Below are 24618 nucleotides of genomic sequence, written 5' to 3'. Positions count from 1 at the left end.
GTGGACGTAGGAAAGGCTGTGGATGTAGTCTACCTGGACTTCAGCAAGGCCTTTGACACTGTCCCCCACAGCAAACTCCTGGCCAAGCTGTCAGCCTGTGGCTTGGACAGCAGCACTCTGCACTGGGTTAGGAACTGGCTGGAGGGCCGAGCCCAGAGAGTGGTGGTGAATGGTGCCACATCCAGCTGGCAGCCTGTCACTAGTGGTGTCCCCCGGGGATCAGTGCTGGGCCCCATCCTGTTCAATATCTTTATTGATGATCTGGATGAGGGGATTGAGTCAATCATCAGTAAATTTGCAGATGACACCAAGCTGGGAGCAGATGTTGATCTGTTAGAAGGTAGAAGGGCTCTGCAGAGGGACCTTGACAGGTTGGACAGATGGGCAGAGTCCAACAGGATGGCATTCAACAAGTCCAAGTGCCGGGTGCTGCACTTTGGCCACAACAACCCCATGCAGAGCTACAGGCTGGGGTCAGAGTGGCTGGAGAGCAGCCAGGTGGAAAGGGACCTGGGGGTACTGGTTGACAGGTGCCTGAACATGAGCCAGCAGTGTGCCCAGGTGGCCAAGAGAGCCAATGGCATCCTGGCCTGCATCAGGCATAGTGTGGCCAGCAGGAGCAGGGAGGTCATTGTACCCCTGTACACAGCACTAGTTAGGCCACACCTTGAGGACTGTGTCCAGTTCTGGGCCCCTCAGTTTAGGAAAGATGTTGAATTGCTGGAGCATGTCCAGAGAAGGGCAACGAGGCTGGTGAGAGGCCTTGAGCACAAGCCCTATGAGGAGAGGCTGAGGGAGCTGGGACTGTTTAGCCTGGAGAAGAGGAGGCTCAGGGGAGACCTCATTGCTGTCTACAACTACCTGTAGGGAGGTTGTAGCCAGGAGGGGGTTGGTCTCTTCTCCCAGGCAACCAGCACCAGAACAAGAGGACACAGTCTCAAGCTGCGCCAGGGGAGGTTTAGGCTGGAGGTGAGGAGAAAGTTCTTCACAGAGAGAGTGGTTGGCCATTGGAATGGGCTGCCCAGGGAGGTGGTGGAGTCACCATCCCTGGAGGTGTTCAAGAGGGGATTGGACGTGGCACTTGGTGCCATGGTTTAGATAGTCATAAGGTTTAGGGTGACAGGTTTGACTCGATGATCTTTGAGGTCTCTTCCAACCTTCTTGATTCTTGACATGGAAACTGAGCTATCTGAAGGAACAGTAGGTCAGATCTCACCTCTTTTTTTTTTTTTGTTTTTTTTACCCCCCCAGCCCAGGACAGCCACTGGTATCAGTGAGAGCAGCCCAAGTACTAACAGAATCAATACTCATCAATCAATACTACTCCTAAGTAGAAGACTGAGCACTGCATCACACATTTGAATGCTTTTTTTGGAATTTATGTGTGACAGATTATAAACCAATTTTACCCACATATGTAATATCACTATTGCTCAGCAGACCTCAAAACACACTCAGGCAAAGCATTAACTGTGTATTGTAAAACAGAATTGCAGCCAGTTTGGCAGAAGGTATCTCCAACACAGACTGTTCTCAAGACACTAAACCAATGTTCTCTAAACCACCTTTTTAAATAATATGGTGCTATTGAAAAGCTTGATTTGGGATATAAACTAATGCAGATCTTCAAGAAGAGGCATAAAGACAGCAAAGGCTGAATAGTTAGAAGTTAAATGGTGCCTTTCATCTCTGAGTATATAGTTCAAACCAGCTTTGGGGCAAGATTAAGAGCAATGGTTCCATAGCAGGTTCAATAGGGGAACACCATGCTTGTAGCATCCCTTGAGGAACATGCAAAAAATAACTACTTTTCTCCTTAAAAAGTGCAAAGTGCTTATTCCTACTCTTGCTACAGACCTTTTGGACTGAGGTGAGACCTACTGAACAGCAGTTACTTTGTGTTTGGATGCAATATCTCTGTATAGGTGATAGGAGGCACATGCGATGCTTTATGAACTTGCAGTCATGACTGAGCCTTACAAGGCTACTGGCTAGCAACAGGAATGCAGCCCAGAAAGCCACTGTACAGGAAGGAACACTATCAATCCTGGCCTATCCTGACACTTAAACATCTTGGATGCCTTACCAGTTCATCAGGTAAAAAAGTGTTTTAATCTGCGTGGTGAACTCAAAATTGATGCATCAAGTTCAGTGCAAAGACTGAGTCAAATCAAAACTCTTGTTTAATTGCTTTTGTGGACAACATACAGATAGAACAGTTAAATCAGAAATTAATCAAAGTTCCCAAAAGGTGTCCAAACTCTGTCTCCTTTCAGTGTAAGTATAACAAACACATATTTTAACTTCTGAACGGCCTAATGGTTAATATACCTTTTCCCCTTTACTGCCCTCCCCTCAACACCCCAAGGCATTTTATGGGCACTATGGGGTCTGAAGACAGACAATTCTTGCTTTGCATGGAGGATGGCAATCCAAAGTTACACTATATGGGTGGTGTTCAGCTTAACTGAAGCCACACATTCAAAATACGAAACATATTGTTTAAAGGCCATCTTGTTAAAGGGCAAGAATGTACTGCATGCTACAATACTCATATCAGCTCATGAGAAAGTTCCTATCCACCTGGTTTGGACTATACCTCACCTATGAATAAGGTGGCAGTTCTTAGTTACAGGGTGCTGTTTCCTGGAAAGGTAGAAGTAGCTATATTTAGCTTTTGATTGAATGTGCAAATCTATTCCTGAACCAGCACTACTTGTCATTGCCTGCCACCCACAGAGAATGAGCACAGGTCTTTAGATCACAAGGCAGCACATCAATATATTTGCAAGAGCACAACAGTGAGGAATTTTTCACTTACGTTTTGGCTTTCCTCTTCCTTTTTGTCAGCTGGCTTGTCTGACTGCGATGCTGCTTTCCTCCTTTGCAAAAGAACATGAGATAGGACACACAGTCAGTCCTCCAGAAACACCTTCCATGGAGGAAGGCTGATTCAAGCTCTGGTGGGAATTATTATTTACTTAGTTCATTGTAGGGAATGGAACAAAGACTGGATATGTTCAGTTGTGTAGGATTTTGATGGAGGTGAGGAATCCAGATCTCAGCGATACAACTCAGCGAGAGGGGCAACACTATCAGGCAACACCAGGGGAACGCAGTGTGAAGAGCATAAGGAAAGGTGTGAAAGGGGAGGAAGGAAGTGCACCTGGGTATGAAACCACATAAGAAAGAGATAGCTTCTCTCTAGGGCTCTCTAGGAAACGGTGGCTTCTTCATTCTACATAGGAGAAACAACTCAGAGGGGTTTCTCAGGACCAGTCCAACTCTCCCCTAAGGTGGTTCAGATGGGTATTTCAGTGATGACTCTTCTCAGCCAGCTTCATAAATTTTGCCACCCATTCTATATACCCACATCCCTGTTCCCATCCAGGGAACAGGCTGTGGTAGTGCTGCCAAGTCATGGGAAGACAGTCAGAAAAGACCTCCAACCCAGGTCCACCATCACTTGGAAAGATCAGGCCCCATTTCTGCCCAGCCAAGACCCCAGCTTCCTCCAGGGTGGGAAAGCTGTGGCTGGAGATCAGGAGTCTGGAAACAAGTGCACCAGCCTGGGTTTTCAAGTGCCTTTGGTGAGTGATAGGAAATTATTGCTATGTCAAATCCAATTCAAAGGCAGCAGAGATCCTGATCCCTGTAGTGTCAGGACTGGCACTGTTGGTGGTACCTACAAAAGTTGACTGAGGGCCTGAGACCCTCACACTTGGTCCTGCTTCCCAAGGAGAGGAAAAACTTTCTGAGAAGCAAATGGCTAAGAGCTGCAACACATCCACTGAAGCAACTGGACACAAGAGTAAACAAAGATGATAGTTTTGTATCATTGAAGAATGCAAGTGGCACTTAGAAAAGCTTCTGAGTTTCAAAACACTGACACAAGTTTGTCAAAAGATTTTCCCTTTTTTTTTTTTTCATATCACTGCCAAAAGAAAAGCCTCACTGGATAAACAAATCAGAGGATTTGATGCAAATTTGATGGAAAATGTGATGAGAAAAGCACGTGTTTGCTAGACACAGTGCTCCACGGGAATTATTTCCAGATAATCGACTGCTTAATACTTTTATTAAATCAGTAATATCTTTTATGGCCTTTCTTTAATATTTACTTGATTCTTCCAAGGAGAAAAAGTTATAGTGGTTACAAATCCGAGCAAGGGAAATATTTGCCAGGGTAAGAAACAAATGTTAGATTTATATCCTGCAACAAACTTTACTGGTCTAGAAATGTTAATGGCTCGTTCATTATTCTGCTTGTATTTCAGTCCTGTTCTTATGGGGGCCACTAAACTTAGACAGATATCCTTTATACCACCACTTATGTCTGTACTTTGGAGCTCAATAAAGAATGATTTGTCTAAGTTCCTTTCATAGTTTACTCTTCCCAAACAGTAAATTTGAAATAGATCTGGTAAAATGGCAAAACCCTGGAGAATATATTTATCACCCACTTTGAAGGCTACCACACTGCAGGATTTGATATAGCAGCTAAACTCTGCCAGGAATCATTGCTGCAGCACCTACACTTTCATATTAAAGGCCAAGCGATGCTGGCAATTAACACCTACGTAGGACCTATCAAATTGCACAGAAGCACCAAACATACCCATTGCTAACCAAAATTAACAGAACCTTGTTCCATGGTTTGCTGCAGGGCTCATGTTAGTGCTTACTTGATGTCTAAGTACAAACCTTTTTGCCAGTAATTTATTCATTTCTTCCATTAGTCCACCTCCTCCGCTACTTGTTCGATTGGCATCGCTCTTAGAGACCCCACTGGGGCTGGACCCTCCTGAACCATCTTCTGGCTTAAGACAGAAATCAACATCAGGATTAATGAAGTTTCACTTACAACCATACCCTTAATGATTAGTTCTCCTAATTATTAGGAACAGCAATCACAATCACAGCTCAAAACCAGAGACGGGTTTTTGCCTTGGGATGAAGACACACACAGACCTTATTAAAACTAGGAACAGTCTGGGTGAGGCAAATATGAGGGCAAATGATAAAAAAGCCCACAGTGTTGTTTGTTCATGACTATGTTTATGGCTACACAACTCTCACCTAAGCAGACACCTATTAATGTGAAGCATGGTGCAGTTTTAACCACTTATAACAACTGAAAGCCTACCAGATAGAACACTGGTGGACTTTGCTGAAGTAATTAAATCCTGGCAACATAAGAACTTGCAGCCGTTTGTTAATTAACATTGTCTAAAGAATAGAAATTCTACCAAACACTTCCTGCTCAGCTTTATTTGCCCTACAAACCCACGTTTAAAAGTTCACCTAATGGTCAGCTGAAGCATGGCTCACTACAGATTTACAGACCATTACATCAGCTGAGCCAGGCTTTCCCACAGCACAGAAGAGCCCATCAGGGAGTCCCAGTGCCACCTCCTTACCCGCTGAACTCTCCTTAGTTTGGCACCAGCCAGAGCTGCTGCAAGCCCTGACACTGACCCATCCTCAGTGCCAGCCCCTTGTCCAGCACCTGCCGGCAGCGGTGGTGGTGGGGGTGGTGCAGCTCCCATGGGTGGTGGAGGGACTGGGGGTGGTGGTGGAGGTGGGGGCCCCCCGGATGAAGCAGGGATCACGGCAGCACCACTGGGATGACCAGGTGGAAGTGCTGGGCCTGAAACACAGAGAATACGAATTAGACATGAAGCATAATTTCCTCCAGCCTGCACACAAAGTCATGTTCCCACTCCCAAGACCATGACCTGACTGCATGAGGAGTGAGCAATGCAAGGAAGCATCAAGCACACAGAAGAATGGAAAATGGTAGTTGCATCAGCTATAGTTGTGTCTTCCTGCAAGACCCTGTCATTGATAAAATAGCCTCTCCTTTCTCTTCTGCCCTGGCTGGCGTAATGGTTTGTTCTGTGCTGAAATCAACACAGACCATGCTTGCCAAGTGACACCTTCTTCTTCTCCCATAGTTTTCTACGTGGAGGTAATAAACTACATCAGCCAACTTTGTGGACTTTGGTTAATACAATCTTTTCACCAGAATCATGCGCTACAGCAACACATCCTCCTTTCAGCTGAACAGAAAGCATGTGGCCTCAGCCAATATTGAAAAATAATGGGGGAAGAATCCTGCTTCAAGAACCTTTAGGCTCATCAAAGCTCCTCAAGGCAGCAGCCTGTTGGAGGGCTGATGGTGGGTAACTCCATTGCAGCGTTTTGTCTGTCTGTAATGGGCCAGTTGAGCAAATATACCTCCCCCAAGCGTATTTCCCCATGTTAACTCTCTCAGAACACACTGCTGCTGATTTATCATCACTGGTTTAGTTGGTCAGTAAGTGTTACTTTGAAAGACAGGTGGGTTTTGACATTTGAAAAGTGCATTTAACATTAGCAGCCTGGTTTTTTCCTTATCTACATTTTCTTACAATACTGCCTTATTTCTGTGGTTAGTGCTTCACACTCCCATTCTTGAAATGAAACATAGCTGTTATCAGAGGTACTTTAAACATTTCAAGCCCTCTTTTCACAAACATAATAGATAGTAATTCATTGTGGGTACACTTAATTGTAATTGAAAAGTTACACCTACCTAATTAGAGGCCAGCCTGAGGCCAAAATTGAATTGAGTCAAAATAATGGACTGATGTGAGTTTAAAATAACTTTATTGAACTAAGTGAATTTGAAGGATTTATATCAGCTGAAGGACTAAGCCACCAGTAGTTGCAATAAAATTTTTTGCATAAAATGATATCAAATGTCTCAGATTTCTTCCTTTTCTAGGCACATCATTTAAGCATTATATGTGGTTATAAACAGGAATGGATCCAAGTCACAAAACATACAATCTGAATTGCAAATGGGCACTACTTGCAACTGTACTGACTCTGCAGGCTTTAGATGAGCACTAGAAGTCAAGACCATCTATAAAATGGCAAACCCAAGCTCTTGATCTGTCTACAATGAAAAAGGTTTGCTGGAATAGTTATAGTGACAAGCTTTCAACTATAAAAGCAGTTTATACCAGGAATAGAATTTCTGGAGTGAAATAAATTACACAAGCACTGGGGATTCTGAATAACTATGACAAAATTTATACTATATCTTTTGCTGGTAACAGAAATATCACTTCAGAATAAAAATCACAACTCCTAACAAGTATTGCTACATAGACAGCAAGTCTACCACAGGCTTGGCCTCTAGCTTCAGAAGAGCCTATTTGGTACATTTGGACCAGCTGAAAACAGTTCGGGGTTTTTTTTTGTTTGTTTGTTTGTTTATTTTTTTTGAAACTTGCTGTCAAATGCACTCCGTTGAATGATGAGAATCTTCTTCTAGGCTAACACAGTAAGAATATGCATTGCAACAACCCAGCTATGGTGGTCTGGTCCTGTAATTTTTGCTTTTTTTGGCCTTGCTTTTAAGTCAGAAGGTTCCTGGATCAGTCATGAGTCATGGCCTCATGATTTTGCTACTTTGCCACCTTGGTTTCATACATCACATACAGCAGGAGCAGCCTTGGGTCTCTCAGACCTTTTTCTAGTGGTCATGAGCAGTATCAATGAGGCTTTTTAAACAGCTGAAAGCTAAGGCTTTAAACAGGTTGCAACTCATTCAAAATTAGTACTTACTCAAGTGGGCAATGGCTGATGAAGTCATGTAAGGAGGGGTCCTCCTGGGCATAGTCACCTCAGATACAGCAGCATTAGGGGGAGGCAATGGAAGACAATGTGACATGGGCTGATACCACTGCTGTGGAGGATGCAGTGATGGATGGGAGGATGGGGAGGGAGCCTGGCCAAAGAAGCTGGGGGAACTGGTGACAGTGGGCAGCAGGCAGGAGGGTGCAGCTCCTAGGTGTGGAAAGAAGAACCCATCCACACTTTTCACCTGGGTCCCAGAAAGGCCTAAAGCAATTTGTTCTTCAGGATGGCCATTCAGAGGTACATTTGCGGAGGTCCCCTGGCCTGCTTTATCTGCGGATTCCTTGACCCTGTCAGGTGGGACAGGAATCACAGGCAGGATGGTGGGACCACGTGGCTGCTGGACATCACCCCTATCCAGAGGTGGTGCATTTGTAGCAGAGGAAGCAGAAGATCGCAAAGAGCATGAAAGAGAATAGTGCCTGAGAGGCTGGCGAGAGGCGAAGGGAGAGTGAGCAGGATGGGGAGGTGGTGGAGACAGCGAGGTTCGCCTGATACCCCCCATTAGGGTCCTGTGGTTTGTGTAGGCTGCAGGAGAGGAACCTGGTGTCATTGGCAACTCGGAGGCTGAGTGCCTGTGCAAGAGCTGTGGAAGCTCTCTGCATCTCTGTGGGGAGTTGAAAGAGGACTGACCAGCAGGCTTAGGGACAGCAGGTGCCAAAAAGACAGTGCTGGAATGAGGCTGGGAAGGAGGGACAGCACCAGTGGCAGGAATGGTGCAATTACTGCTCATGGGAGGAGGAGACTGGGCCTGAGAAGAAGGAGCCTGAAGGGTGGAAACTAAAAGAACAGAAAAGACAAATGAAAAGAATAAGATGGGTATGCAGCAAAGAATGAAACAGGGCAAAGCAGAATGCAGAAAAAGAAACCAAAGTAAATGCAACCAAACTCAAACAAAGCAAAGAAGAAAAGGCACTAGCTTGGGGGCTTCCAGTGCTTGGCAGAACCAGAGGGCTCTGTAGAGGAGGACCCTGGCAACATGGTTAAGGTCTGTGTGCTTCCTCGCAGCTATGCAGAACAGGACCCTGGCATCACAGGATGGGCTGTGCACTTCAGTGCCAGCAAGGCTCATCTAAATCGGTTGTGAATCTGAGTCAGGATGATGAGCACCACCCTTGTACCATGGGCAGCTGCAAGTGAAAGTGGTGGCCACTTTGTAGCCAGGGAGTGGACAGCCATAAGCCCCTGGGAGGCAAGATTTTGGCTACGTTCCCTATGCAGAATAGCGTGCATTAACCTCTGCCAAATCAGCACCCAGCCTCTGTTGCTGACTAAGGTAAGTGTGTATATGTGAGCTGTTTTCAAGCCAAAACCTGAAAAGTTCTAACAGCTGAGGAAAAACATTCCACTTATGTGGCCAGATTAACTAAAAAAACTTCCCCCCCAAAAAAAGCCCAAACACAAGATGGCCATCTTGGCTTGCTTGCTCTGCCTTCTTTCAGAGAGGCAAAGCCACACTTTTTAGTTATAAACTATTTCTGTCATCTCTTCTCTCAGCTTACTGGAACTTAATATGCTATAGAAGATTTTTGTAAGCTCATTAAATATATATATTTTTTTGCATTAAGCTCACAGAAGACTCCTCACTTCATGACCACAAAATCCCCACTGATGAGCATCCAGAGCTGTATTTTCCTCTGCACTGTGGAAGCACCTGACCTGGCACAACCCAGACACCAAACCCTTTGTGGTGAAAGCATGGAGTCACTCTTGCAGTGACCATGTTACCTGCTCTCTTCATGAGTGTGGAAGAAGCACAGCCAGGTGTCCTTGGTACATTTAAAATCCCCATCAGCTGTACAAATTATGCCAAGTGCAAAACCTGTTGAGCTGCACTTGCATGGCCCAGACCTGAGCCTCTGTGAAGCAACACAGCCATGCCTGAACGTATGGAAGTTCCTAGCTGAAAATGCTTTAAAATCTCATCATAACTACTACCAGTTTTAGCAGTTTAGGTCTTGTATAGCTTGATGCAAAACCCTACTACATCTAGAGAAGACAAGCAGGGAGAGACTATATCTGCTTGGTTTGATACGTGCCTGTGGTAGAGGTTCTTCTTTCCAGAGATTCCTGGCGCTGTTGCTGTTGCTCCATCACTTGTCTAAAACAGCAATGAAAAAACCCTCAGTCATTGTGTATTCTTTATAATTTGAGTAAAAGCTTTATACACTGAGAAGCACTCAAGCTGTATGTCCCAGGTGGTGTGAGCCAGTTCCTCACAGAAATGCTGATCCCATGAGATGGAGAGAGGTTTGATTTCACTTGCCCTGATCACAGCAGTGCCATTGCACATGTTGGGGAAATATAACCAGGACATTGCCCAGCACCTGGCAGACACTACAGGAGTTGCTTGAATCATTTAAGATAGCTCCTCAATGGACTCTACGTAAGGAAAAGCCAGTGCCCAAGGCCCAGGAAAGCACAGCCATAGTGTATGTCATTAATCTGAAGCACACAAGTAAGGGGTGGTTAGGTGCTGACTGTACAAAACCTGTTTTGTCTAGCTGCACAGCCAAGCCATTTGTTGGCACTGGACAGCCTGGCTGACAGCTTGGAACCTTCTGCGCCAGGGGTGACACCTGTGTTTTGGCCAGCGTGGGGCCATGGGTAGCACGACCAACACCTTTCCTGCACAAATGCTGATTGTGCTGCTGCTTTTCGGCACCTTTCTTCCAGGAACTGCTAGCTCCTGTGCTACCCAGGCCTGGTGCCCCATAGGAAAATGCCCTGCCAAGCCTTCTCCCATGATCTGCTTTCTAGAGATGTGCAGTTCCCAGGGTCTATCAGCAGAGGTCTTCTCTGGCACACTTTTGCACTTCTGCAGAAAGCTAAGGCTCTGACCCCTGACATAAACCCACTTTGACATTTCCCTTGTTAAAAATACTGATAGCTAAAAGCTAGAATATTTGCCAGGGTTTTTGCCACATGCATGGATGTGCACTAAAGATTTTAACAATACTAAAACACAACTCTGAAATTACCTTTCTGAAGCACTCAATATAAGTTTTATTATAATTTTTTCTAAGGCCAAATTTGCCTTGAATTAGTTCTAAACACATCTGGGCCAGTCTTAGCTGTATAGAGTTTTTTTGGGGTTTTTTTTTTCAGTTTTACCTCATGGTCTCTATAGTAAGGCAAGCTTAACTCTGAGCAACAATTCTATTTTGACTCTTTACATAGTATTTTAGAAAGATGTCTGTGCTACATTTTTACTTGTACTTTCTTAAGCCTGAAATTTAAAATAATACCAAGAGAAGCTTCTGAAAGAGAAAAAAAAAAAGTCCAAAAAAATAAAATTACATTATGTAGGAAAAAAAAAAGTCTTAATTTTCAAAACAAATTTCCCATATTTCATTTCTAATTCAATAGAGGGGAAAGAGATTTTGCCGTGGAGGGATCCAGCCTAAATTGTTTTTCTGTTCAGGACAGGCAATCCATCAAACATTGGTGAATTCTGGAAAGCTATTATAAGCATCTAAGAAAATTGTTATATGTGCAAAGAGGAAACAGTTTTGAGGAACAGTCTTAGTTGGCTGATTCAACTGGTTTCATTTGAGCTGTGACAATTTAAACCAAATTAATAGAAATCTTTTCTCCGGTATATACTCCGACTCTTCTTTGATAGTTACGGGATCGACACTATGCAACAGCATCAATTACACTGCTAAAATTTCAGCTGTAAACACAGGTACTAAGAATATCCTAAGCATATAATCCCCTACAATAGCTTGGCATTTATTAGTAAAATTTGATGATAAACATCAACTCAACACATTTTCCTCATTAAACCTGTGAGAAAATCTAGGTTTATCTGGAGGACCGAGTTGGAAAACTCCTGTCTGACAGACCAGGAAATAAATATGGGCAAGAGATGTTTCTGAGTCATTCAGAACCACTGCAGAGCAGAGAGAGGTGTGGCATGCTCCCCAAACAAGGGTCAGCCACTGCCATTTGTCATTGGAGTTCATGCCAGACCTGTCTGCCCTTGGGAAAAAGCAGTATATATATGTTGCCAAATACACCCTCCCACACATGCTAAAAGGAGAAGTTCTTACAGCCTTAGGAAGTCAAATATATTCCAGTGGAACTAAATAAAGCCTGACATTGGCACAAGGTTGCTTACGGAGTATGCAAGGAGCAAAGTACAGGAGGAGACGCTGACTTAAAAATATATTCTTTTAGCATCTGTGTAAAGGTCTCTAAAACCCTTTTAAACAGACACATTTGCAGGGTATTTACCATAACTTCATTTACTTGCCTGCTTATAAGATATTTTTTAAAAGCTAGTCCTAAAATTAGGTCTACTCTATGCTTAAGAACACATTAGCATAATTAAAGCTGAAAATCCTCTAGTGCAGATGCAGTAACATCCAAGTGCATCTACTGCCCTAACTTGTTCCAGTCCAGTGGAAAAAAAAAGAAGCTTTCCCAAAACAATGTGCCCTGTAGCAGTAAAATACCTACCTAAAAGGCTTTTACTGCCTCTAAATGAAAAACAATAAGCTGTTTTGTGTGTGTGTGTTTTTTTTTTCTAACATAGTTAAGCTGCTCACACTTTAAATATAATAGACACCTAAATTTGAGGCCTGAGTAACATACGGTCTAAAGAATCAGTGATTTCCACTGGTTGAATGAAGAGCTGGATCAGTCCTTTCAGCCAGGCAGTGTGGACAGGCAGCATCCCCCGCCGCTCTGAGTGGGCAGGAGCTTTCCTCTGACCTTTAGGATTGACTTGTATGTCCTGTCGGTGGCTTTGTATAAGGACCAGTCAGAACAGTAGCCCTGGAGCATCAATGTAACAATGTATTGCAACACCTCACCACTGATGTTCCGGGAGCATGAAAATACTACACAACCCACAGAGGCAGGATGCCTGCTTACAAATTGCACCTGCAAATGATGGCTGAGCCTACGGAGTGCCTGTCACATCAGACCAACATCCGACATCTTTGGTGATGAACTGCCCCTTGTAGATCTGGTTCCACTAAAATCCTTAGAAAGCTCTTTACTAGCTGAACCTAACAACCTAACATTGGGCCAAGTCCTCTGGAGGCTTAATTGCACTTTTTTTTTATTGCACTAATATTTTTAGTTGCACTAATTGCTGATTCTCCTCTCACTACAGAAGCAATGACAGACACCTCATTTAAGTAATGTCAACACCAAACTTGGGGCAGCCACAGGTCCTGCTGATTTGTGTAGTTCAGTGCACTCTTGATGAAGTGAGGCCCACTAGCTTCTACACGTTACAGCAGAATATTCTCTGGTGTTTCTCATACAGTAGCAGGAGCACACTTGCAGTGAGCTGGAATATGGGGAACCAGAGTGCTTTTTGTTGTGTGCACAAGCCTATACTTCAAAACAGAAGCACAAGCCTGGGTAAGCAGTGCTGCTGGTGTGGACACCACTGATGCTGGGCAGACAGATCACAGCTCTGGCAGCATGGACAAACCAGAAGACTTTGTCCAGAATGGGACAGGTATGTCTTAGTGAAGGAAGCTGAAGCTACTGCTGCTGCAGGGATTTCTATGGCTACTACAGGAATCTGGGCTGAATCAGCAAAGCTGAAATGAGATGAGCCTCATAATTTGATTATGGAGACAGGCATATAAGGACAGACACTTCTGCTCACCTTCTCTTTGATGTCAAGGAGATTGCTCCTAGCAGCTAGAGAAAAGGCCATGTGTAATAATGGCACTAAGTCTGGACATATGTGTAAAGGTGAAGTATATGACTTTACACTTTCATTTATAACCCTGAGCAAAACATTGATGAAAGGAATGGCATATGATATAGGAAAAAGTCATATGCAAAATGGGCATAAGCCATTTCTGAGGGTGTGTATGGTCCGTCCTGACCTAGAACAGGGTAAGATTAGGCTCTCTTAGTGTGCTTGAGAAACACACACACAATAAGTTACCATTACACATGCTTTGTCTTTAACTCTGATCAGCAAGTCTCACATTTGCCTTTGAGTAAAAGGTTTACCTAGGGCTTTGGTTCACCTTTAAAAAAGTCATTACTGAAACATTACTTGCAGAGAACTCAGAATCAGCTTAAATTTGGTACAAGTAAAAAGAACAGTGCTTATTGATGAACAAGGACTGCACATTAATCCAAGCTACAAACCACAACTCTAACATAATTGATTAACTCCACTTACCTTCTCTGTGCTTCCATCTCATCTGGAGATGGCCCATTCTGGACCTGGCGCTGGGCAGCTGGACCTACAGAAAACATGAGAGAATGCTATCAGGAAAGCAAACGTGACTGACTTTTTCAAAGCCCAATGCCACTCGGAATAATTGCTTCTCCTTCTTACTATGAGAGGAAAACCTCAACCATTATTATGCTTTCTTTACTCTTTTTATTAATTCATTTTCCCCCCTATGACACAAATCGCCTCCTATAAACTTTTAGGCTCACTGGGAGAAACTAATGGCTAAACATGTGAGCAGATTTCTCCAGAAACTTGGCATCATGGTAGCAGTAGACTATATACTAATGCAGGAGGACAATCCATCACACTGAGATGCATTTCTAGCTTCCGAAGGGTTCATATCTAGCATCCCTGGATTATTCTGCACTTGTGCAGGAATTCAGCCACAGTGCTGAGTTTGTGAGCAGATGTGCTAGCTAAGGCTGCTCTGGTGCTGAACTGACATCAAGAAGCTACTTGAGGGCAAGGAGATATGAAATTTAACAAGCCTTTTACAAAGGTGCCTTTTCTTTATACAACACTGTCAGCCTTATGCTTCTGCAGGATACACACTGAGCCTTCACTGGCATTCACTAACAAAACCCAACTATGCACGTCATTATTTAAGTAACTTCTCCTGACTCTGATAATTTAATTCCTGTTCGTGGACACTTAATCAAGCACACTGATACTTTATGCCATTTTAAGAAAGAAATAATTATTCTTAAAATAAATAGAAATTTTGGTAACATAAGCTACAGTGGTCTTGCATTCCATAGAAAGATTGTTTCACTGATTTGACAAGGTGGGGTTCAACTGGGACTAAACAGATTAGAGTTCTATTAAACGCAAAAGCAATTTTTGATAAACAGCACTGAGAGATCCATTCTACGCAGGAAATTATGATGTTTATCTTATTTTTTCATCCTCAAATGTAAAATTTCATTCTTTTAAAAGTTATCCTAACGCAGCAAATCAGAATGAAACACAACCCCGAATACATCAATCAAAAATTGTTAAGGATATTTCTCTCCATTTCCTTTATATGTTTCTGCCAGGCAGTATGTCACCTGAATATGAATTTAGGAAGTATGACTGTGTGAAAACCAGAAAGATGGCAGATATGCATCACAGTCAGAATTTCCAGAGCATTGACTGATCCTGATGAAATTGTGCATATTTTAAATACAAGTTTAAGGAATAACATTTGCAGAGAGGCAACACAGCACTTTCTGAAAAATCAAGCCCACGTATTCCAGATTGGGATATCACAAAAACAGACTTCCCAGCAGACCAAAGCATACCACCATTGGATGTGAAGGCTGCAAACAACTTTCATCTCTGTAATAGTGGAGCTTGCTCCTCGCATCCTTAAGCTTGCCATGAACATGTTCAGCCAAAGATCATACAGATACTGAAGGTGGGGATTATTTTTATGCTTGGTTCCATGTGTATGCTTTCCTATGCACATACAGCAGACATCTGTTTGAGAGTTTTTAAAATTCAAGTGGATTTCAAGGTTTACCTCTTCTCCATAGTTTTAGATATTTCTCAGACTTGAGCAGATATGAGCAGTATGTGCTCTTTGGGACAGCATCCTCCCTTAAACATGCCTCTTGAGTTGCCATCTCAGCTGCCTCCAACCTTGACAACTTTTGGGAACAGCCTTACAGATCTCCTGGCTTCTCAGCACAATAGCCAGGAGAGTTAGTTTTGTTACTAACCTATTTGCAGCTTCACTGCTGTTGCAATCTACATTTTTAGCAATTAACTAATGCAAGATACACACAGCAAATGTTTGCATTTCCTCGCTTTCTTGCTTTGCAATAATTAACTATGCTTTTACACAAGAATCTTGTGATTCAGCTCAAGGCACATTTTAGAAGCACATGGACGTTTGCCATGTTTGCTTTTTTCTCCTCCTGCTCAGCTGCCCCACCACTTGCTCTACTCTTCCAGAGCTGTTCCTAAAAATGGTGATGGGGAACTCTTGGCATAAGGCAGTTTTCATGGGAGGTGTGATGGTTTCCATATGTCAGTGGCCATTCCAGCACCACTGCACTCTGCTGCTGCTTGGAGATGGACGTCCGGACCCATGGACAGCCACAAAATAGGACCAAAGCTGTCACCATGGGAAAACCCATACTCTGGTTTCCACTCTGGTGTAGCTGTGGCAGGAAGGCATGAGCAAGCAGGAACAATATCATAATTTCTCTCCTGCTGGGGTAGCCCCAAGTGGCATTTCTTCTTCCTCTTTTACTTACACTATAATTGTGAGCACCACTGGCTGTATGCATTCATGAAAGTGGCAAAACTAGGCCTATTTCCCTGAGCAACCAGGGTTTTGTGCTTCTTCAACACAGAAGGCCCAATCTACCCCATTAACAGATCTTTCATCCATTAGAGACACCAGAATCTCTCATTGCTTGATGCTTTAAGCACATACTTGGATTGTGGGAGATTCAGGTTCCAGGCAACAGGTCTGACTTATCATTTATATCCTGCGAATGTGACATAAACACTTGTTTATCCTGACCAGAATACAGGAGATAATTCCAGATTACAAGTTTCTGCAAAGTTTTTCTTTCCCACAGAAATGCCTTTCAAATAAAATGGCATTTTCTGACAGTTGGCAAGAGCATTTCTGACCAATGTTAATCCCCATGCCCCTGTTCAGACACAGCCTGGCCTACCACTCCCCATATCAGTGTACAGGGAAGGGAGTTTCTGGTTAGGCTGCTGCCAGCTCCTGGGGCTGGCCTGCAAACCCAGCTGGGACATGGCTGGATGGTGCATTTTGCTGTCTCTGCCTTCACTCCTATGCAGCTCCTGGCTGTCCCAGCCCTGCCAAGCAGACCAGCCTTGTGATATCAACATAACATCAAGTGGACCCCAGCTGGAGGAGGAAGTTATCTGCCTCCTCATATACCACCACTTCCCTTGTTCACAGTCTGGCTGTAATTTTAGCTCTATTGCTGCTGTTGGGCAATTACACTGCTGCAGTAGAGACTCTGTCAGCATTTTACACATCTGTCTCTGCCCTGAGGACTTCAACCTGCTCTCAGCCCCTCCAGTCTGTCCTGTTGGGCACTATATATTGAAGATGGCCTGGCATAGCCACATGCTATAAGGCACTGCACACCAAGGGAGCTGACACAGGAACTGGGTGCAACGCTGCTGTGGTAGTGACACTGTGCTCCAACTCATTAGTAGAGACAATTATCTTGGACAACGCTCTGATCTAATTAGACTAGATAAAGCACAAAGATAAAGCAGGGCGTCTACACTACTTCTGGAGCCCAAGCTAGCACAACCAGAGTTAGATGTAGACCTAAATTTCCATGGTGAGTTAAAGGACTGGGAAGAAGGATCATCCCACTTATTGTGCCTCATCACTACAGCTGGGCAGAGCCACAGGCCCCTCACATGTACTGCCACTGTATTTCCATACCAGTCGTTTGGGACTCTGCACATCCTGCCTTGCCTGACATGCAGGAACCCATGTCTTAAGCATGCTGTGGAGAGCATTTCTCTGGCAGAGATGCAGGGGCTGAGGGAAAACATGGACAGATAGATGAATAGGAAAGTTTTTGTCCATGGGTCACTAGTGGCTCAGTTTAAAAATATATAATGGCTTTAGGTTTTGTTGCACTGTTAACTGAACAACAGAGCTCTTACAGCTCTACAGGATCCTGCTGGATTACGTGAATCACAGTAAGCAAAAACACCCTGGCCGAGAGGGAGAGAACACACCCACCGAAGGGAGGGTTTGGATACAGTGCCACAAAGTCAGCTTTCAGACAGTTTGCCTCATTCCTATTAAACATTAACTTTAAATAGTTCCACAGTGTTATTCACAGGCTGAATGCCTCCACAGCATTCAGAACAGAGTACATTAAATGCTTTCTATAACATCATTTACACATGGACTCAGCATTTCCTCTAAGAAAAGAACTTTATTAGCCTTAAATAAGCTTCAGCAATATCATAAGGCAGAAGGGACATATTTGCACTCTGACAATGCCAGCACAAGAAAAATTTGTTTGCATCAATTTACCTACAGGTGAGATTTGCTACTGACACACTTAAACATATGTAAAACATCACCTAAAGCACTCTTATTCTGATGTAGACCATATTAGTTTTGGTTTGACCTAAGGCAAGAAAATTGTAGCAAAATGAGAACTTTCAGCTCTGTGCCAGAAATCTTCTCTACTTCCCTCAGCATTTAGTGACTGACAGCACTGAAAGTCTGTGGCAGTGCAAAGTAAGATACATCTTAAAAATCATTCCCAACAACTTTCCACACAACCTCATTTTACCTTATCCTGTACTGAATGTGAAGCTGTGTGTATCTAGGTACCAGCTCTCAGCTAAATTACAGAAACATTCAACTCAGAAACTTTAAAAAAAAAAAACAAAACAGGTCCCATGACTGCAATTACTTCACTTTTATCTTTTACCTGTAGGATTAGTTTACCATGAAATGAGCCCTCTTTAACCTGAAATACAGATGTAAGCACAGAGGGTCTGTATGAAGTCTGTTCATCAAACTGAAAACTGATTTATCACTTAGTGCTGAAACTTTTGGATAAGATTTAAGGACAGTGACAGCGCTGGAAAAACAAGCCTGGTATTTAACATGGGAGTGCCCTACCCTATCATTAGTTCATACCTCTGGTAGGTATATATGTGCAGGAGTATGCACAGTTGTGGGTTGGTTTGTTTGGTGGATTTTTTTTTTTTTTAGGAAAACAAATGGAATTGCATAGGTCTCTCTATACACAACTACATAGCTATGCATGTGTCCAGAACAGAGTGGAAGACATAAGATCCAGAAAGAAGTTACCAAATACAAAGCAATGCAAAGATCCAGTGCTGCAAGAGGATTAGAAAGAAATCAGCATCAATTCACCAGAAGCGCTGCCGAACACATCAACACGAGACCAGTGGGCCTTTGACTGAGCTGCTAAAGTTAGTAATTTAGTTATTTTGCAAAAACTGTGATGGTAATTGCTTGATCCAGGCTGTTTATTCATCATGGCACTGGCACAGCATTTGATAACTTTTCATGTTGGTGTCTTGGTTGTGCTGAAGGAGAAAAACTCATTCTGAGTGCAACAGTGATGAGACAGTGCTAATGCAGCTCCTGCATAAGCAACTGCACTCTGATAGCAGGGATCATTTCTAATATGTTAAGAACATGGTTCAGGTGTATTTATCACAGCATCAGTGCTTCAGCTCAGGAGCACAGCTTAGGTTACCTCTCACATAAAAGAATGAAACAAACATGGGCCAGGAAGCCACCTGCCAAGCAGCACTGAGCAGGGAGACCACCAGCAATTCCCTCCTGTTCAGAGGCTGACACAGGGGCTCTGCTGCATTTAGAGAAACAACCTTGCTTGTGCAGGCAGTTTCATTTGGTTATGGGATCAGAGCCTCTGGCTCTGAGAAAAATGGTACGTGCACAGAAAGCTATGGGAATAGTTGGGGGTTTTTGAGGGAAAAAAAAGCGTTGATGAATTTCTAAGTGTGTGAGTCCAGTGTTGCTGGCTTTATAAACATGTATGGGGAGGGCAGTGGGACAAGATTTCAATCAGTGCCATCAGGGAAAAAAGTAATCTATAAAATTCAGGAGTATAAGATTACCTAAAAAAAAAAAAAAAAGGTTGAAACCTCTCCAGAAAGGTTAAGATCATAATCTTGCATCATTGGGCAGTAGTGGAACAAGAAATATCATCAGACTCTTGTTAAACTCAAGAGCATTAGCCATACTGAGGAGCTGTCACCTTCCTGCCACTGCGTGGGAGTCTGATTAACGCCAGAGCTCAGGCAGTAGATGCTCCAAAGAACCCAAGGGTATAAATCAATAAACACCATCTAGACATATGGCTTATATTACAAAGATATTTTCCCAAATTTGGATTTAACAAGGACATTAATTGTTTTGCTTTGGTGACAGTTTGCTAGGCTCTGTCCCAGAAGAGAAGGGAGCACTGGCAATGCTATCCTCCTGCTCTGCAGTAAAAGCATCAGCAAGCTCAGAAAGCACTTTCCCACTGGCCTCATGGGGCAATGTCTCAAGCCACATGCATCCATCTTATGAAATATAAACTGAATATCTTCCTTTAGCCAAGTGTGACCACGTGTACATTTTCACAGGAGTACCAGCATATACACCCATTCATGCTCACTTCATACTTGCAATTCTATTCATCAGATAAAAAGCAAATTTAATCTCTGAAGTCACAGGGAAAATGAGCAAGGCCTCTGGCATGTACAGGAGTTCAATCAGCTGATATTTATACATTTGGCTTGTCAAACATATCTCTACTTTTGTTTAACAATAAGACTTATGACACACAAAATCAGGAAAATATATATGCTTAGTGTAGCCTGGTGCAGCACCCAAGGCACCTAGAATAACATGCAAGGCAAATCTCTCAGTTTTAAAGTGTCACCATTTTTCATTCTAGTGAGATAGTAAAGTCCTCACAATGTGGAGAACAGCAGAGCCCCATACATGCATCAAAGCAAAATGTACACTCAGAAAACATCACATTATGAACACACAGTTTGCATTTAGTTAATGCTTAAGATCCAGACAGCGCTGCTCTAAAATCACTAGGATGGGCACCTCTACCTGGACAGAATGCTGAAAGGCAGAGGACTTTTCAGTGAAACACAATTAATGGAGTGATCTATGAAAACATATGAAAAAACATTAGCAATGGGCAGTCCTCTTTGGCAATAAACACACTAGTCTCATAAATTCTACAGATTTAAAAAATTTCAAATACAGTACCTGATCCCATTCACATTAAAACCAGAAGCCAAGTGCTCTGCTTGAGGGAACCAGAAGTCCCACTAACTGGAAAGCTCCACAGTAAATCCACTAATCCTTCACAGCCTAAATAGTCCAACACTTCACAACTCCACAAATCCTCATTTCCAGAAAAGCTAACAGGAATCAGCAGTCACAAGAGAAAAAAATAGCTCAATATCCAGGTAGCTTTAGCAGGTATAAAATGTTGCCCTTGTTCATACCCATTGTTTTTCCCCCCCCCCCCCCCACCAATATCTATTCCATGAGTACAGATTATATTCTTTAGCAAGTAAAGACAGAAGAAATCCAACACATTGATTCAGAAATCATCATCCCACATTCTCGTCATAATGATGTCTCCTGATTTAACAGCCTTAACTAATGCCAGCATCATCTGAACCTACTGGGTCATTCCTCTCAGATATTATCTCAGCACCCTACTACCTGCCTGCTGGAATTAAAAGCAAGAAAAAGACAAATGATCCACTGACGAGCTACAACTGCACGTGATTTCCTAGCACAACTGACTGGTGGCACAAAGTATTTCCATGCAAAATCACCCTGGTGCAAGCAGCCCTTCGCCCTTCCTGAGATGGCTCCCACCAGAGCACAGCATGCAAGGGATAGGGTGCACAAGGTAGTTGGGAGGTTTCCATCACCTACAAGACATTCGGCACAGGACGATGCAGTCACAGTGGCAGAGGCAGAAGCAGTGCCAAATCCATTCCCTGCTGACCATAGTATGACAGCAACCTCCTCAGCACACTCCTCTCTACACCCTCCTCATGCCCAGCACTTACCAACCACCCTGCTACAGACCAGGTTTCACCAGGTGTAATCTATCCACCACCACAGCAGCAAAGTGGGCCTGGCCACTTAAATATTTAATTGGATCCTCTTCCTCACCTATCACAACCCTTCAGGGTGTCTGAAGCCTGTCTGAACTTTCACATATTACCATGAAAGTCAGAAGGAAATTGTATTTTCTGTCTCCTGCCCCAATCAGACCACCGTATGTTTGCCTTCATGTAAGTAATTACAATAAATGCAAAGCGTGAATAAGCAGGAAGTTAGCTGGGAAAAAAATTACTGCAAATGAACACACAGGATCAAATTCACTGGCAGCATAGCTGCTGAAGTCAGAGGGCTTTCATCAGTGATGAATGTTGAGCACTTGTCTTAAAATGTAAGTGTGAACATGCTGGATTCAGAAATAAATATCAATGGCTTAAAATCCCCATCTACTTTCCTTCATTTCTTTTTATCATCCTACCATTCCTGAGCTCCTCTGATCCTAATACTTTCCACCCTTTCTACTTTGTCTGCTCATCACTTTTCTGTATTTAAGTATGGTGGTTCCAACAGAGGCAGTCCAGTTGAAGTCAGTGGATACTTTGTATGAGGAGGATAAACAGAACATTTATTTGCTGTCGCCTTTGTCTTATCACCAGTCCTTTGACCTGTACCTTTCCCTTCTCCTTGACTTTATATTATTCTGTCTACTAGGGACTTCACACAGCCCAATCCTGTACTCTTCAATCACATTCATAGCTAGTTTAAGGGATGTATCATCACAGCTTCAGTGCAAATACTCTGATTTACATCAATTAATGTTTTGACCTACTGATCAATCTTTTATCTAGTATCTAATTTCTAGAATATGCTAAATAAAAACTAGAAGCCCCTTCCTTCAGTTGGAGTAGGTGAAACCTCAGATGGACAGGTTCATACCTACTTTGCCATATATCAGAGATACTCCTATCCTTCTCAAACAATACATATTTAGCATAACTGAGTAGTTACTCACTCTCTGTACCTGCCTCCTGCAATATACTCGGAGTGTATGGGTGATACATAGATATTCTAATAGGAAAGTTGCTTATCATATTTTCTAATGCTTGTTGCTATGAATTATTCATGTCCTATTTTAAGTGTACAATATCAATACTTCTCAGGTGTGTTCCACCATCAGATACAAGTATTGACTAATTAATATTTGAGGCAGCAAAAACTCTGTTAATAGCGAACTATCCTTTTCACTATGGCACCCAGACGGTTGAAATTCTACCTGCACTAGCTATTATTTTCTGTTTGCTGGCTCATAAAGCCATTAGAGGCACTTCAGCAAACAGGAATAGTACACTCAAACTTGAGTCTAAATTAAAGTTTCTATAGCCATAAAGCTATAATTATGTAATTACTTTCTGAGAGTTTAAAAAAACCCAGAAATAAATTTAGATTAATAAAATCTGCATTTCAATACTAACATTTTACACTACATTTTATCATCAGAACTCCAGTTTTTCTAAAGAAAAAGGTATGTTCAAACTATTCCATTCTTACTTTTCAGGACATTCCAATCCTTTTTCTTCTCCATTGTTTTCCTCCTATATCTTACAACGAAGGGAAGCATCCAGCTGGTGTAAACTGCCATCTTTAATCTCTGAAGCATTGCCTTATCCTACACCACTAGTGGAACCACCTGCTCTTTCACAAGAAAACAGTACTACACAAATCCTGGCAATTAAAAACAGTATGTCAAACTAATGAGGGAATCTGTAAACCCAAAGATGTAGAACTTCATTCTCTTAAAAGAATGCATCTAACTCTTTCATTGATATATTTGGCCAAGACTATCTCTTACTTCGTATTTTCTTTATTTTTGTCCTACACACTTAGCTCTTCTATACTAAAAATTGGGTTGCTAAGGAATTAGATATGCTCATGACTAATAAACAGATGAAAAATATCCTTCAGGGACAAACAGTATCTCAGCAAATCTCAGACTGCTCTAGCAGAGATTAACAAAGTCCTGCAGATCCTTCTGCAGATGTACCACCTGCACAGAAAACACCCTGCCAACACACTCTGCTATGCATGCAAGAAAACCAGTGAGTGCTGGCATGCTTACTTCTCCCTCCACCTAACCCTAAAATTAAAATAATGTTTTTATTTAGCTCATTCAAACTCAAACTGGGGCAGCAGAGACATGCCACCATATGACTAAGTGGCACAGCATGGCTTTAGATGATCTGCAAAGTGAGCACATACAAACTGGGAACAGGTTCTCTCAGGGACTTCACCATCACTTCTGACTCTGAAGTGAAGATTGGGATCCACAAACAACAGCAACAAAGTGACCCCTCGGAAGTGGGAAATAGCAGCACAGCCCATCAGAAAAGTAATTAGAGAACTTGAAAAAGCAGCTGCCCCAGAAAGCATGATGTGCTTCCTACTTGGGGCAAAGAAAGCTATGACCTGCTGGACACTATCAATGTTGGTCTAAGTTTGGAAAAAAATATTCAGATGTGGTTGAAAATACTGTGACCAAATATAACACTTATGCTGGGATTCCTAAACTCTGGTTCATCTGCTGCCAGCTGTATGCAAGTCACTTAAAAGTAATATTCTGCTGTGTGGAACCTGGTACTGGGCAGAAACCCCTCCAGAAACCTCATTTCTTACTATTGTTATTTGCCTCTGCCTTCACAAACGTTATGGGCCAGCTTGCTTGTGGCAGGACAGATGATTCTTGAACAAGCAGTGCTTGTGGATGTGCACCTAAAAAGATTTTAATTAACAATTCAATTCATCTCTTGCCCCTGTGTGAAAAACAACCTTGACCCTATTTTAAGCATGAACCAGACCAGCTGGTTAGAAGGCAAACACTACTTCAACTAACTGCCCCTCTAATTCCTGCAACAGGAAATCAGTTGTGCATTTTGACAAATACAAATCATCACTGAGTCTACAGCAAAGGCTTACAAATCACTCTTGATGCCCAGTGCTTACCTGGTGCAGCAGTCTTCAGAAAGGAGATGTGCTAGGAAAAAAATCTTTTTTTAAACAGGTGCTGGGAAACTGTAATTCCACAATCCACAGCAGTAAAACTAAAGGACAGCTC

The 24618-nt window shown here is 42.8% G+C and overlaps 1 protein-coding gene across 1 annotated transcript in view; it reads right to left on the bottom strand.

Moving 5' to 3' along the window:
• EVL (Enah/Vasp-like) overlaps nt 1-24618 on the bottom strand; it is a 98819-nt gene that overhangs the window by 9257 nt on the left and 64944 nt on the right. Inside the window, exons 5-10 of the mRNA XM_054400663.1 lie at nt 13853-13916; nt 9729-9790; nt 7618-8469; nt 5421-5650; nt 4705-4820; nt 2822-2882 (exon numbers count right to left, since the gene is read on the bottom strand). Of these exons, the coding sequence (XP_054256638.1) occupies nt 2822-2882; nt 4705-4820; nt 5421-5650; nt 7618-8469; nt 9729-9790; nt 13853-13916 (1385 nt within the window). The remainder of the gene's footprint in view (nt 1-2821; nt 2883-4704; nt 4821-5420; nt 5651-7617; nt 8470-9728; nt 9791-13852; nt 13917-24618) is intronic.

The sequence above is a fragment of the Indicator indicator genome, chromosome 4 (genome assembly GCF_027791375.1).
Source record: "Indicator indicator isolate 239-I01 chromosome 4, UM_Iind_1.1, whole genome shotgun sequence".
Taxonomy (NCBI): domain Eukaryota; kingdom Metazoa; phylum Chordata; class Aves; order Piciformes; family Indicatoridae; genus Indicator; species Indicator indicator.
This window is presented reverse-complemented; position numbering and strand designations above follow the sequence as displayed.